This window comes from Motacilla alba, chromosome 13, assembly GCF_015832195.1.
Source record: "Motacilla alba alba isolate MOTALB_02 chromosome 13, Motacilla_alba_V1.0_pri, whole genome shotgun sequence".
NCBI lineage: Eukaryota > Metazoa > Chordata > Aves > Passeriformes > Motacillidae > Motacilla > Motacilla alba.
The window spans coordinates 12,832,949-12,847,963 of record NC_052028.1 but is presented as its reverse complement, the minus strand read 5'-3'; the positions used below and the strand labels follow the sequence as shown (position 1 = coordinate 12,847,963).

The 15,015-nt window shown below is 46.1% G+C and overlaps 1 protein-coding gene across 2 annotated transcripts in view; it reads right to left on the bottom strand.

The window, feature by feature from the left end:
• The window catches only part of GALNT10 (polypeptide N-acetylgalactosaminyltransferase 10), an 81,579-nt gene extending 69,935 nt beyond the window's left edge, over positions 1-11,644 (bottom strand). The window contains exon 1 of one of the 2 annotated variants that reach the window (XM_038149797.1): positions 11,218-11,644. In XM_038149797.1, the coding sequence (XP_038005725.1) occupies positions 11,218-11,622 (405 nt within the window). In that variant the 5' untranslated portion in view covers positions 11,623-11,644. The remainder of the gene's footprint in view (positions 1-11,217) is intronic. The other variant, XM_038149799.1, reaches the window with a different exon arrangement.
• Between the last annotated feature and the right edge of the window lie 3,371 nt (positions 11,645-15,015).

Below are 15,015 nucleotides of genomic sequence, written 5' to 3'. Positions count from 1 at the left end.
CTTCATCCTGCAGCACTGGTCCCACTAATCACTGACATATGCTCCAGCACAGAGTATTTCCTCTGGCATGCTCTAAAAAGAAGCACTGTCACCAGAGCAATATAAGTGCTGGCAAATATGGTCTGTCAGGTTTTGTTTTCAAGGACTACAAAAATAGACTTCACTGCATTAGGCTTGAAAACTCATACCCTCTAGAAATAATTTCTAAAACAAGTTTTCACATGACTTGTTATTGTTTTCAAGTATCCAGAGAGAAAATCTGTTCTTTTCTATTTAATTTCACATTTTCAGGTTAAGCCAATATTTGAGTTCTTCTACTACACAACTGACAATTCCCAGCTAATTTATCAGCAATGCCAGTGCTCTCTGCTCATGTATTCATGACAATTCATAACTTCTCAGATGCATTTCTACCAGGAGCAGCCACTTATAATAAAAATATCAGCACTTGAAAAACCACAAACCATCAGTTGTTTCCACAGCTTAGGCCTTTCACCCAGGGTGACCAGTGTAAGTTTATGCTGATAACAGCTTTGGCCAAGATGCACAGAAAAGGATGCTGGCACAGACTGAGGTTCAAGACACTTTCTTGTTAGTTTGTAATTGCTTTGCCAAGAAGTCTTTTTCTGTAATCAGCAGGCCCAAGTTCCTATTTGCAGAAAATATGACAGTACAATGACTTGTTATGTTTTATACAGATTTTACACAGATTCTCTGCAGCGGTGAAAATCAAGGACAACAAGTAGGACTTCACACCTTGCAGAAAAGACTTTTCTCATCTTCCATTAGCAGAGCACACTATTCACATCTGAAGATCAGAAACAATTGAAGCACAATGGGTCAAGAATCACATTTCCAAAAATCAGCTGCAACAGCAACAATGATAACCTGGATAGTTCTCTGGTCTCCATAACCAGATACAATTCTGCCAGTTCCTACATAAAAATCCCAGGTCTTCCAATACTTTGCCGATACTTCTGCAGTTTACTTCCGTGCTCTCAGTACCAAGCAAGCAAAATGATCCTGAGAAATCTCACTCCTAACACTTTAACAGTACCAATATAACTTCTTCACTGCTGCAAATAAGACCTGTGAGCAGATGCTGGTTTTCTGAAGGGAGATTTTTTTTTTTCTAGGCTAAATTAGTACCTTGAATCAGTTTCCAAAACAGCCACACACATTAAAAAAATTAGGCAGCATGCAGCAGCAAGATATCCATAGGAGTTTTAAATATTTCTGCCACAGCCTGAGAATGAAAGGGAAATGACAGCCCAGAGTGTATTTGGTGGATCAGCAAAACCAACATGTGCAGGAGTGGAAAAAAGGAGTTATTCCTTCTTACTTGGCCATCACATATAAAACACTGGCAACAGGCCACCAGGGAGATAAATGAGAAAACAGGAGATAATCACAGGGTTCACTTCTTTTTGAGATCCTGAACAAGCCTGTTACACAGTGGCTAACGTGGATGGACAGGCTCAATTTAAGTGACCTTTTGTAATGTTACAGAAAATTACTTACTTGCCCAATGAAAGCCTTTTACAACATCATTATGTCTGTATTTATCTAGTTTTTGGGGTTCTGATTTTCTTCAGCAATGGAATATATTTTGCTTGTATTTATCTGAGCTGAAATTACAGTCTGTAAAGAGAGCCACTTCCAAGGAAACACAGTGAAGATTAAAGTCAGTCTGAGCAGAAGTGAAAGAGCTGCTTACTCTTTTAAAATATTATAAAAAACCCCAGAAAACAAACAAAAAGAACTCTTACGGGACGCCAGTCCTGGTTGTGGTTATTTTTATACCAAACTCTAGATCAAAGTCACTAAGACTCTTATTTTTCAAAGGAACATCATACTCTAAGACATCTTTGAAAACTTTGGTCTAAGTGTTAAGAACACTCAAACTCTGTTTCACCTGTTTTATTTATTAAGAAACAGCTCATGCTTACTAATCCCTGTGAACATTTCTTCTTTGGACTCCATGTGAAGTCTGGGAAATATTAAGGAAGCTTGAGAAAGAAAAAAAAAAACAACAAACCCTAGTTCTTTGCCATCATGGAGAAAAATTGTTTTCTTGCTAGTGTATTCAACTAGGTACAAGTTCAGATTCATTCAGAAATGAATCTGAACACAAGTAAAGGCAACTTACAGAAAAACAAGAAAAAACTATGAGGTCTTCCACTGAGAAAAAACCAAGACTGGCTACTGGGGGGTTTGAAATATTAGGTCTTCTGAATAATCATAAGCAGAGAGAATGAAATGACTTTCCTATGAAAAGTCACCTTAGCTTGCACACATAGCTGCAAGCAAAGGATTTCAGGCTTTAGGGATCAAGCAGAGCAGAACTTTTCATAGCAACTTAAGCTTGTAAAAAAGCCCCAGTTGTTCAGGAGGGCTGAAGCAAGGCAGCTCTGTGTGGAGGAGGTACAGCTGACAGTGTTCACAGATAAGATCTGGTGAAGTCCCAAAACATCACAAGACCTTGACTAACAAAGACAAAATGCCAATCTAACCAGATTTTTTGAAAGGGAGAGTATTCAAACAAGAAATTCCATGCATCCAGAAAATTTAAATTCTTGCAGGAGACAGACTGATTTATTGTTATGCTGTGATTGTGATTCTTTTATTTTTATGACCAAATAGTTCTGCAGCAGGAAGGCAGAGTTCATTTACAGGCATCCAAGTTTAAGACATGAGTTCTTTTTGTTTGAAATTTAACTCCTTTGCTGGTCATTATTTTAGTAAACAGCTGCATTTTTTGGTGTATTTAAAAAAAATATTCTGATGTGCCTTTTGGAAGTTTCACTTCAGTACTTGCCTGTGATCTGCAAACACAAAGAACAGGACAAGTTCTCTCTTTGAAAGCTACATCATGGAAAGGTGTCAGGTTAGTGTTAGATCAGCTACACATGGCACACACATGAGAAATACACATTAGCTGTGAGGGGAGATGCTTTGATCAGAAATTAGTGATCTCTGGGCAGAAGCAATTTGCAGCCTAACAGAGAAGGATGTCAGCATTCACTGTTTTCAAAGACAGTTTTTAGAAGTTGCTTTCTGCTACTTGTGCTAATTGCAAAGGAAAAAGGTATTAAAGCTGAGAAATTATCAAGAAGTTGAGACTGGAAGACACAGTCATCTTATTTGGTGACATTAAGAGCGAGCTTCTCCACCAAGCTGGGCAGCATAACACAGTCAAGCCTTCGCAGACTCCATCCTCATTCCCTTCCTTTGCTTTCTATTTCTGACCAAAGAAAGAATCAAAATATCCACATGAGTTACATGAGTTTGCTTAAAACAGGGTTTCCATTTTAAACCCTCCAGTTCTCTCAATGTACTCGTGAGGGACATGATTTGCAGTAGAGCCGGCAGCCTGTGTTTCCAGAAAATGACAGGGGGACTAAATAAAACCTTTTTATTCTTGTGAGCTACGGAAGACATGTCATTGATAGCCATCAGCTTTAGGAAGATAACTTAGCAAAGTGGGAAGGCATGAAGCAGTACCAGAGGAAACTCTGAGTGGGACAGGAGAGATTTTGTTTGTAACAAAATCAACAACTTTTCCACTGAAGCAAGTTTCTCCCTTGGATATTGGTCGCACCAGAGCACCACTGATGCTCCGCTGTAATTGTGGTTTAAAAGCCTTAATTATAGATATATGCTCTAGGGAGCTCTCTCATAACCTAGAGCAAGGATGAGAGAAAATGGAGGAACTGCAGAAGGGAAGAGAGGTAATTATTTAGAAAGAAAAGCAAACTTAAGGACCAAAAATATGGTAGACCTCCTCCCTTCTTTGAAGCTGCAAGTTAAAGCTTTATCAAGTTTATACAAGGAACAATAAGGAGACATGTCAAACAACTCATTTCTTGTATTTTAGGGGGTGCAGAGCTGCCAGCAGATCTCAGACACAGTAGAAGTTACTCTTCTACCCAGGCATTTGAAAAGGAGGAGTGCCTGGCAACTCTTTGTGCTCGTATTGATTTACTGATCTGGAGCTTTCTCCAATCGTTTGCCAGACCCTGTAAATCTAACAAAAGAGGCAGAGTCTGACAAGTCAGCCATAATTTGATATCCACTACTACTTATATTCTTAACAAAGCTGTGTAGATAAACACTCCATTCCTTGTTGTCTATCCATCACCCATGCAGGATAACACAAATGCAGGAAATACCACCACGGGTGTTGGTTACACTGATAAAAAAGATACCATTGCCACTGAGAGGCCAGGCTTCATGTGGAATAAAGCAGGACCAGCAGCACTTACTGGCTCCCTGAGCTCTAAGAAGTCATGACCTGAAGGGAAAAACACAAGCACACTCTTCAAGAGATAACAGAGAATAAGTTAGTTTTTTCACCATCACAAAGACAAAAGGCAGTCTGAAAGCGGTACATGAATTTTTAAAATTAGAAAGTGGGGGCTATTATCCCTGGGTTTGGAAATTAAGCATCACACTGTTACACTCTTGGAAGTGACTCAGGCACCAGAATTTGCTCAGGAGTCTGTGAAACATGATAAACAGATTCACACTATCCCTGAACTGCTAAAAATCCCCACCGACAGCTTTTGGTTCTGCAAACAATCTGGGGCCTGAAGGCAAGACAGAACGTCATTTGTACAACTCTCTAGAAGCAGAGGAATCCCAGACCAAGCTGTATCCAGAAGGAATATGCAAGTGGCCAAACTGCACCAGGACTGACCAAAATCCTTCTGTCCAGGGACAGGAGATCAGGTTAAGACCAAGTACAAATGTCAGGCAGAAAGGCTATTCCTGATCTGATTTCAGAATAGGAACAGAGAGCAAATTAAATTAACAGAAACTAACTATTCCCAATCTAGCTCAGTCTGATTGAAGCAACATTTAAATAATATTTAAATGAATGACAATTAAAATAATCATTAATGTCTCCTTGCCATCACAGCAGACAGTTTTTAATCCATTCAGCCCTTCCAGTTTTCTATACATGGTGATCCAGAAAAAAAACAATCTACGCACACACTCAGGTCACTTGACCTGAAGGGACTTATAACTAATAAAAAAATTCATATTCACAAAGTCACTGCAGCCACCTCTCTCCCTGAGTGGACACAGAATTGTGCTTTATTCATGCTGCTACTGAACAGAAGCAGTGTTAACTCTGGTTACTCCAGAGAGTTAACAGGGTGGAAGCATGGAGCAGGATGGACACTAGAGAGTGTCCTCTGATGGCAAATATCACAGCAGCTTTGTTTACACGAGCATTTACACCATTTACAGCACTCACACCCTGCTGAAGCACCAGGGAACTCAGCACACTGCGCTCCATAAAAACCCACCACTGACAGCTCCACTAAAACCCACCCAATAAAAAGCTCACAGGTTGAAATGGCTGCTTTCATGGGCAATCAAAACAAATTCCTGCAGCACAATTTTTCTTCTACCAATATTTCCAGCACTCAGCAGAATCTCTCCTACCAACTCGGAATGCACCCCAGCAGCTCTGTGCTTCCCAGAAGGAAGCTGAAGGTTGCCTGCCTTCACCTGGCACTGGAAAAGGCTGCAAACAAACAGGAGCAGCATGCAGATTTGTTTTAACACCTGGATACAACTTCCTCAAAGTTAGACAGGGTCTGTTCCTACACAGTGTAAGCAAGGTCACAGCTGGCTCCACAAGGAAGCAAATACAGAGTGACAGGAAGGGAAACTGCAGCTCTTTATCTTTTTCCAGTGACTCCTGTGCCTGTATTTAAACAGGGAGTGGAAGGTGGCACTATATAACAAAGTCTGGTTGATAACATTTTCCTGCCTTATTTCACCAACCCTCCTCACTGGTAATAAGTAACTTCCTGTTAGTTTTTCAGTTCTCTTAAGTCAAATACCTGGTAGTTATCTACCAGGAAATTTATAACTGTGGTTGCTCTTAAATCAGTTGTCTCTTGCAATTTGATTCATATTCTTTCAGGAAAAACACACAGCTCTGGAGATCACCACATGATTATGGTTTTCACCAGTGACCTAAAGCGCAGTCCAGATGCCAGGAGCCAAAAAGTTTTGCAGTAGAAATCTTCCTACCACGAAGAAAGGTCACCATCGCAGCAATTAAGTGCATATGAAGCATGTTTGAACAGTGAAACAGAACCACTTTCCCAATAACAGAAGGACCTGCTCGATGATGAAGAACAAAGTACAATAAACCTTTTATTTTCACACAGCATAGGAGACCTACAATACAGCCCATTTGTTCATTCAGCTCTGTGTTGCCATTACAACAAACATCACCACAATGAGACCTTGAGTGAAGGCCATTGAAAGCTCCAGTTTCTTTATAAACATATTTTCAAATTTTACTTTGCACTTTACAGCTGTGAGATGGTTTAGACACTTCACTTCAGCTCCCTTTGCCAATCATAAGTGCAGGACACACTTCCCTAGCCTGTGAAACCCTGCTCGTTTCACAAGTGCACTCACTGAAGTGATAAACTTCAGAGCAGCCACATTCAATCAGTCACTCTTAAATTAAAACAGGCTTGTTCAGCTGTAGCAGTTGCACTCCAGTCCTTAGATGCCAATTGTTTTACACTACACTTACAAAAACAAGCTTCTCAAAGTTTCCCTTTACATCAGCTGATGAGTGCCTGGCAAACACAGCTGCCAACACAGCAGGGCCCGAGGGGTCTGTGAGGAGCCAGGACCCAGACAGGAGCAGCAGCAAGGTCTAGGACACAGCCAGTCTGCCAGAGGAACCTGTGAAGTACAGCAAGCTGGTTCTCCAATTCCCTTCTGGCTGGCAGAGAGCAGAACAGGTGTTCCTCTAATTTTCCCCAAGCCCTTCTCCTCCCTCCCCAGGTTTAGCAGGCTCCCTCTTTCTTATCAGCTTTTGCCAACCACACCGCAATGCTGACAAACCTTGACAAGCTCACAGCTGCCCCCAGGTCAGAACAGCAAATCCCATCCTCTTCCTCAGATGAGGAGGAGACAAGCAGCATCACTCCCCACTCAGTCATCACCAGGGCTGCATTTTTAGCCATGCTGGCTGGAAACTTTATGCTCAATGGCACTAAAACCAAAGTTCATCGCCCCAAACTTTCCAAAAGCAGCACCCTCACCAGGCATTTTTCAATCCCAAGTTTGCAGTTGGTTTCTCATTGCCAAGGAAGCAGCAGGAGGGTGTACCCCACATCACTCCAGCCGGCCGGCAGCAGAGGGCACCACACAATCAGCGATGTGATTTATACACTTCCATCATGCTCCCGAGTTAATTTATAGAGCACAAATTACTGCTACAACAAGCTACAGGGCGACTCCATAAAGCATTCATCATATCAGATAAAAATGCACTGCCACGAAAGGCAGCTAATTTGCTACAGTGCTTTCAGCCAGCAATTCAAAGAAAAACCTTCCAGCTTAGTATCTCTCCGAGCTCAAAAGCCACATTCCCAGAACAGCAGGTTTCACACAGTGAGGATCTCCAGCCTGACCACAGAGGAGCAGAGCAGCAGCTCTGCAGAGCATTCAAAGCCACATAAACACTTGCATTAGCCCAAACATAAGCCACCAGGCCACAGCCTAACTCATCCAGGCTTTACACACTGCAAAGCTACATCCACATCAATTAAACATTTGGGCTGAGGATGCTCAGCAGCCTCGGAGGCAGACAGCAGAGATCCAAGAGACAAAAGGAATAGCTGCACTCCTTCTTCTTCTTCCTACCCCCACACCCACAGATCGTATGTTTTTACTTATTGAATAGTTGTTAAAAAAAGAAAAAGATGAATCTACAGAAAAGTCAATCTGCATTCCGTGAGCACACTGAGACACACGTAGTGATGAGCAAACAGCACAGTCACGAAGTCAAAGCAGCCTCTAAGCTGTCAGCAGAAACACTTCAGTGCCACGATGCCACCAGCCCCATTTAATGCCAGACCTGTTACACACCCCAGGAAAAAAGGACTTCCCAGATCATCTCCTCTGCTGAGCACTGCACAGAGTGACAGAGGCCACTTCTGAGCACACAGCAGTCAAGCGAGGACTAACTCAGAGCTTCAGCTTTTCTAAGGAGATCTGCAGCACGACCTTGAGGCCAAGACCTTGATGACTTCTCTCCATCTCTCCTCTGTGGCGGGAGAAACACCCACAGAGCTGCAGAAGAACAAACGCAAAGGCAGAGGAAAGAGCAGATACCTCACCCTCCTTATTAAAGCAAGACACTATTTTCAGCCACCATAATGTTTCCCCTGAACATGTAAATACAGAAGCAATTAGCTGCCTAGGCACTTCCGCAGAAACCGTTTAGAATAATCTTCCCTAGAATATATTTACATCGTTTCTGATTGCTTAATTTTCTGACACATTTGTTTCGGGCACTAGAAAGATTAAATAAAGCCAAATCACCTATAGTGATGCATATTGCCGTGTTACTGAAGGTAAAATGCAGCACAGACAAAAACTCCTGGGTGGTTTCAAACTTCAAAATTTTAGCAATACTACAAGGTTCTAGGAATTGTTTTATAGCTTTAATTCAGCTGTTTCTTAAAACCTTTTCCCCTCTTCTGCTTTTACTCTGAGGGATAGAACTACTGACTGAAACAGCAGACACCATTTAAAGAGAAAGAATGAGCCTGGACAGAGATTTCATTGAAAAGCTCAATTCTGAAGTACATAGGAAATGTCTTCAATTCAAAGATTAGCCTGCACAAAAGGCAAATTAAAACCAGAAACAGAAGAAAATATTTTCTGACTGCTCTGAATATATTTTTTCATTATATTCTCTCCTGTCATCTGGAGTTTTTGTATTAAGAAGTCAGCTCTTTCGAAAGGCTTCAGGAACAAGCAGACAAACAGCATATTCATTTACAAGCTGGAAGTTGATTATTAAGTACAAAACCCACGAATGCTTGTCGGGACCAAGGAAGGGAGGCTGGAACCACTGATTGTGAGGATGCCCAAAAAACTCTCTGCAGTCAGCTGGCAGATACCTCTATGACAACAGTAAAACAAACCCACACAACTAAACAGAAAAAACAAAATCACATTTGAGTTGTTTTTATCCTGCTTCATCTGAAATTATTTTTACCAAGACAGCCTGTTGTCCTTAAGGCTATGTTTTCCCTTGCTCAATGTAACTGGAGCTATCATTGCAGGGCCAAATCATTCAAAAAATAAGCCCATAATACAAATATATCTTCACTCACAGACCCCCTGCAGCCCGTAACTCCACGTTAATTAGACTGGAAGATGAAGCCTTCAGCCTAAAACCCAGCAACTCTGATTTACACAAGTGCAGAGAGGTTTTACTGCGAATTTTCCAGCGAGCTGCACAGGCGTTTCCTGCCCAGCTCCACACACCATCAAAACAAAAGCAGATCTCAAATCACTGACAGCTGCCATACTTTACAGAGACATAAAGAAAAATGGAGCAGGCATTGTGTACAACACGGGCAGCTCAGGATAGCTGAACACCGAGAACACTGCAAGGACACAGAAATCAGCAGAGATCCTGCCTGCCTTACACCTACCCAAAGCCTGCAGCACAAGGACAATTTTGGAAGACCGAAACCATAAAAGCCAACTTGCCACTTCGAGGCCTCCTAAGAATAATTACCAACTTTCTTCTCATTACTTCTGGAGGACACATGATTTTTCAAAGGTCTTCATTTCGCCCTAACACATGAAGCTGTGGAGCAGGGCTTGGTTTTTACCAGTCATGCAAAAGAGATTCCCTGCATCCCACAGAAATGCAAGCACAAGGCAGTAACATCAGGAACTCCAGGCATGTAATGATCACTGTGTGGTCAAGTCAAAAGGACTTCTGTGCAGATTTGAGGATCTGCTGCAAATTTATGTTTTATGACAGGCAACAGCTGATCCCTTTCCCCAACAGCATGGGACATGAGCATGGTTTTATCCAGACTTACACTAAAAAGCTTGAATTTGAAAAAGTGTTTCTTGGGGGAAAGAAGAGCTCAGTCCCAGTTTGAGCACAGCTCTTTGAGAGCCTTCTCTCCCTCGGAGCAGAAATTGTCACAGCAGGTTTCTCCACCTTTACGGTGCAGTTACAGCAGGAAGTCTCCAAGGAGGGAAAGATTTAGACGACTAAGAGTTTTAAGTGGTTTTGAACAAGCGGAGCCTTTTAGAGTGGCAGCTCAACTGATAGTTACACAATGACATTTCAGGCTTTCAAGTCCCAATCATTCTTAATGGCACAAAGCTAAACCCAGAAGAGGACAAAGCTATTAGACAGCCAAAAGAACGTGCAGCTAAACTGTGCTTCCAAACGTCTCATTTGGGTGATCCAGCCTTCCTGACTCACACGCTGCACAGACAGGTTTGGCTGTTAAATTTACTACAACACCAGTGGGACAAGAAAGGAACGCAGCCCTGTGTTGTAACAACCTCAGGCCACATATCCGGCGGGCATCCTCTCAGGAAGAGCTCTCCGCTTCTCCTTTCCCAAAGGAGCATCACTCCACTGACACAATCCGCAAGCTCCACCAGTTTCTCTCTGCGAGCCCTGGCCCTGAGCTCTGCGGGGACGCAGAGTAACAGGTGATGGTTGCTTCCCACACCTTCCAAGGCAGGTGAAGAGAAACGGCACGGAGGCACACCCTTGGGAAACGGAATTGCCGTTCTTTTCCGTGCACGGCTGGGACGAGCTGCCGTGCCTCACTCCTTGGCGCAAGAAGCAAAGCCCTTGCTTTATCCCCTTACCACGCTCAGCCAAAAAAAGGCAAGGAGACCCTCCCGCGAATTGCCAAGAAAGTACTCGCGCTCCCCCTCCACCGCAGGCACAGCGTACATAAACCAGCTCCTTCCCGGGGACCACAGCAGCTTCCCTCCCTTGCCCCCTCCTCTTACGGGGGCAGCTGCCGCTTCTCTCGCCTCTGTGTGATGGGAGGGGTCGCGCCCAGCCCCGCACACGCCCCGTGCGACAGCGGCTCCCGGGAGAGCCCCCCCGACCCTCGCCCAGCGGCTCCCGGGAGAGCCCCCCCGACCCTCGCCCAGCGGCTCCCGGGAGAGCCCCCCCGACCCTCGCCCAGCGGCTCCCGGGAGAGCCCCCCGACCCTCGCCCAGCGGCTCCCGGGAGAGCCCCCCCGACCCTCGCCCAGCGGCTCCCGGGAGAGCCCCCCGACCCTCGCCCAGCGGCTCCCGGGAGAGCCCCCCCGACCCTCGCCCAGCGGCTCCCGCGGGAGCCCTCTCGGCACACCCGGGGCCGCTCAGCCCCCCAGCCCCGCCACTCACCGGCGCCTCTCCGGCCGCTGCCCCCGCGGCGGCCGCCCCGTCCCCGCCGGCCGCGCCGCCGCCCTCCAGCTGCCGCTCGCGGTACAGGGACCAGAGCCCCACGTTGGGCAAGAAGACGAGGGCGGCCAGCGCCAGCCCCACCGCCTGCAGCAGCCGCTTCTGCTTCCGCCGCATCGGAGCGGCTGCCGGGAGCGGGCCGAGCGGCGGGATGGGGCGGAGGAGGCGGGCGGCGAGCAGGCAGCGCGGTCCGGCCGCCCCCGCCGCGCTCCCGGAGCGCAACTTTCGCCCGCGCTCGGCGGCGGCGCCGGGCGGCAACTCCGGCACTTCCGCTCCGCTCGCGCGCGGGGCGTGGCCTCCGAGACCCCGCCCACCGCCCGGGGAGGCCCCGCCCCGCTCCCCGCTCATTACCCCGCGCTAATGACCCTCCGCTAATGACTCCCCGCTAATGACTCCCCGCTAATGACTCTCTAAGAACGGCGCTCCGAGGATGCCGCGGCACGGCGGGGTGTCTGGGCGGAGCGGGATTCGAACCGGCCGTCGGTGGGGGGGGGGAGTCACGGTGGTTAATTGGCTTAAAACGCCTTAATTAGGGAAGGGTCCTTGGATGGGAGCGGGGACTGGGAGAAGCGGAGCAGGCTGAAGGGCGAGGGCTGCAAATGCTCCCCAAAGGGTCCAGGTGGTCCCCAAAGGGCTGGAGTTCGCCCCACGGGCGTACAACAACCGGGGGACAACAAACCAGTTAACCGGGGGACAACAAACCAGTTAACCGGGGGACAACAAGCCCATCTCCCCCAGGGATGGAGATGCCATCGCCGGCCACACCGACGGGCAGCGCCGCTCCAAATCCATCCCCATCCCTGGTTCGCATTAAAAAAACAACGCTGTTTAACCGAAAGCAATTAAGTGGCTTTAACTATAATGAAAGCGACATAATTTAGAGGCACAGGGTAGCGCTTGAAGGGTGTTTTTAGGGAATAAGGCAATGGCGGCACAGCTTTCCCAGGAATGGGGAGCGGATCCGTGTCCTCAGTGAGGAGCACGCAGCCCCGGCGCTCGGGAAGATGCTCTGCCAGCACAGCAGCCGTCAGGCTCGGCTGTGTCAACAGCAAGGCTCTGACAATCCGGTGCCCTGCTGGGCACTGGTAAAATAAATATTAGTTCTCTTCCAATGCGAATCCCCGCAGGGAAACACCGAATTTCCTGGAGCAACAACGAAAAAGAAACCATTATGCACCCCAGCATTTGCAGATCTTGCCACCCTCGCCCCACATCAGCGAGTGGATTTAAACTTAAATAAACTTCCATAACCCGCTAGATGGCATCTTGTAGCAGATTTCAGTGCCTGCTGCGAGAGGCAAATTATCGAGGAAAGCATTTAATTTAGAGAGCAGGTTAGAGTTCCTAAGTCTAACTACATGTTAAGGCAGCATGCACTTTGATTTTAATTATCGATGAGAATTTGTCGCCAGCTGATTTCTTTACCAGAAGTGTTAACGCTTCCATTGTTTCTCCGTGGGTGGAGAAGATAGCGACCCGTGAAATCCCTTCCCTCCTGCCTTTAGAGCAAAGCGTATTCCCTTTATCATCGCTGAATCACCTCCGGCAGTGCAGAGACTCGGGCTGCTCCTGAATAATGCATAGCCACTAAAATTGTACAACAATAAAGCTACATATACATTACCTGCTACTGTGAGAATCCGGGCTGGAAAGCTACAATACCTCTGATTTAATGCTGCAGTGCCAGTGTACTGCCATATGGACCCTTATAATAACATCCACATCCCCTTACCTCTGCAAGAGCTCTTTGAAAAGTGGCTGTGAAATAGCAGGAGGTTTCATAGGGATGCACACAGGCTGCCCTTGGCAGAACATCCTCATTTATATAAAGAAATGACAGCTACAAAGTTTGAGAGTTAATTAAAACAAAGCCACTAGCTGGCTTGACATATGTTTAAATTTAGGATTGTGAGCCTGCTCGCTAAATTAAATGTTTGCTTCATAAATTGGCTTCAGCAGAGTTGCACAAGTTTTAACTGGGAGCAGATTATGGCTGGTGCTGCAGGTAGATTGGTATTTTGTATATGTGAGAGCATCCTGAATGATCAAACCCTCAGAAGAGCCTCTTGGGAATTAAAGTCTGGCAGCTTCTCAGTGATCACTCTGGAAGTGGATGTTCCAGGTCTTCCCTTTCTGCTTTGAGAGGGACTGAGTCCTGTTGGGTTTACCAATTAAAATAATTTATACTCCATGCAGGTGCCTTGGTCCCAAACAAATAGATGTTTCTTCTGGTAAAGGTAGAGCATGTCTCCCTCTCCTCTTTCTCCTGAAGTGCTTTGGTGGAGTCAGAGCTCTGATTTCGGCCTGTTGGATGCAATGCCTTAGGGATTGATCAAGTACATGCAAAATAAACATGGATTTCCATTTCTGAGAAAGGAGAAAGCCTGTGGCTGTTAAGCCTCTAACTGGAAAGGGAAATGGTGTACCTTCTCCAGGCATCTTTTCAAAACAAATATAGGATAAATTAATAGCAGCTCAATCCCTGTCTGGAAGCTCTCTTTGCTAGCGAGCTGGGCTGCCTGGTTTGCAGCTCGTGTGCTGAGCTGCTGCAGGGCAGAGTGCAGCAAAAGTGGGTAACAGCATCATGAAAATTAAAAGCCTTGATGAAGGATGGGTTGACCAGAGGGACTTGGTCAGCAGATGCTGGGAAAGGGCAGGAGAGCACTGAAAAATGCTAATGGGAGTGGATGTGACAGGAGCTCCTGGGATAAAGCCCACAGATGGCATGACAGCATGGAGACGAGATGGCACAGACTGAGGGAATCAGTGCTCTCCTGCCTTCTGGTCTCTGCCTGCAGCTCCTCAGGGCAAGGACTGACTCTTGTGAAGGGCTGCATTTCGACCTTGGAACTTCTGCAGGGGAGGCTAAAGGAAAGCAGGGAGTCCTTTGGATCCTGTAAGTGAGGTGAATGGCTGTGGGATCCCCCCTCTCCTGCTAAGTAGTCATAAGTGAGACAAGAGCTGGCTTTCCATGCTCCCACTGCTGTGCAGCCTCACAGCATGGGTTAGGGGGAAAAACCACTGCCAGAGGGATGGCACATCTGCAAGGGGGAAATATCACCCAAGAGCCTGCTAGGCTTTTCCCTTGGGTTCCCAGATATGCTGCACATACACATTGCCACTGTGGGGGATGGAGTCAGGGAGCTCCCATCCAGGTCTCTGTGTCCACACTGTGTCCTGTCAGATGGCTGCACCCATGGGAAAGTCAGCTCCTTTTTTGATATGTGTTTGTATGCTGGTGATGCTTTCTCTTTTCTGAAAATCTCATTTTTAGCCAGGAGGAGAAAAGGAAAAACAATCTCTAAAAAATGAATGAACCTCAGCCATGGCTGTGTCACAACAGGACTTTTGTTTTCGTGGCATTTCTTTATCCTTCAGTGTTTATTAGTTGAAGTTCAGCTCATATTTCATGTGAACAGAATTGATTTGTTGGGGTTTTTTCCCCCCTTTTTTCTTACCTGATAAAAGACAATGCTGAGGAACCTGCTCACGTGTGGGCAGGAGCACAGCTCTCCTCTGCTCAGTATGGGGGTGCCTGTCAGCAAAGCCCCCCACAGCCATCCTGCTGCACTCCCCCAAACCCTGGAGCTGCTTCCAGCCAGCACTCAAGATGCTGAAAAACAATGTAAATGCCTGAATAGCTCACAGAAGTGAGATGATTACAGGCTTTTAAAAAGAAATTGCAAACCTTGTCACCGCGGGAGAGCATCCAACCCTCTCCCCATCCCTCCCAAGAAATGA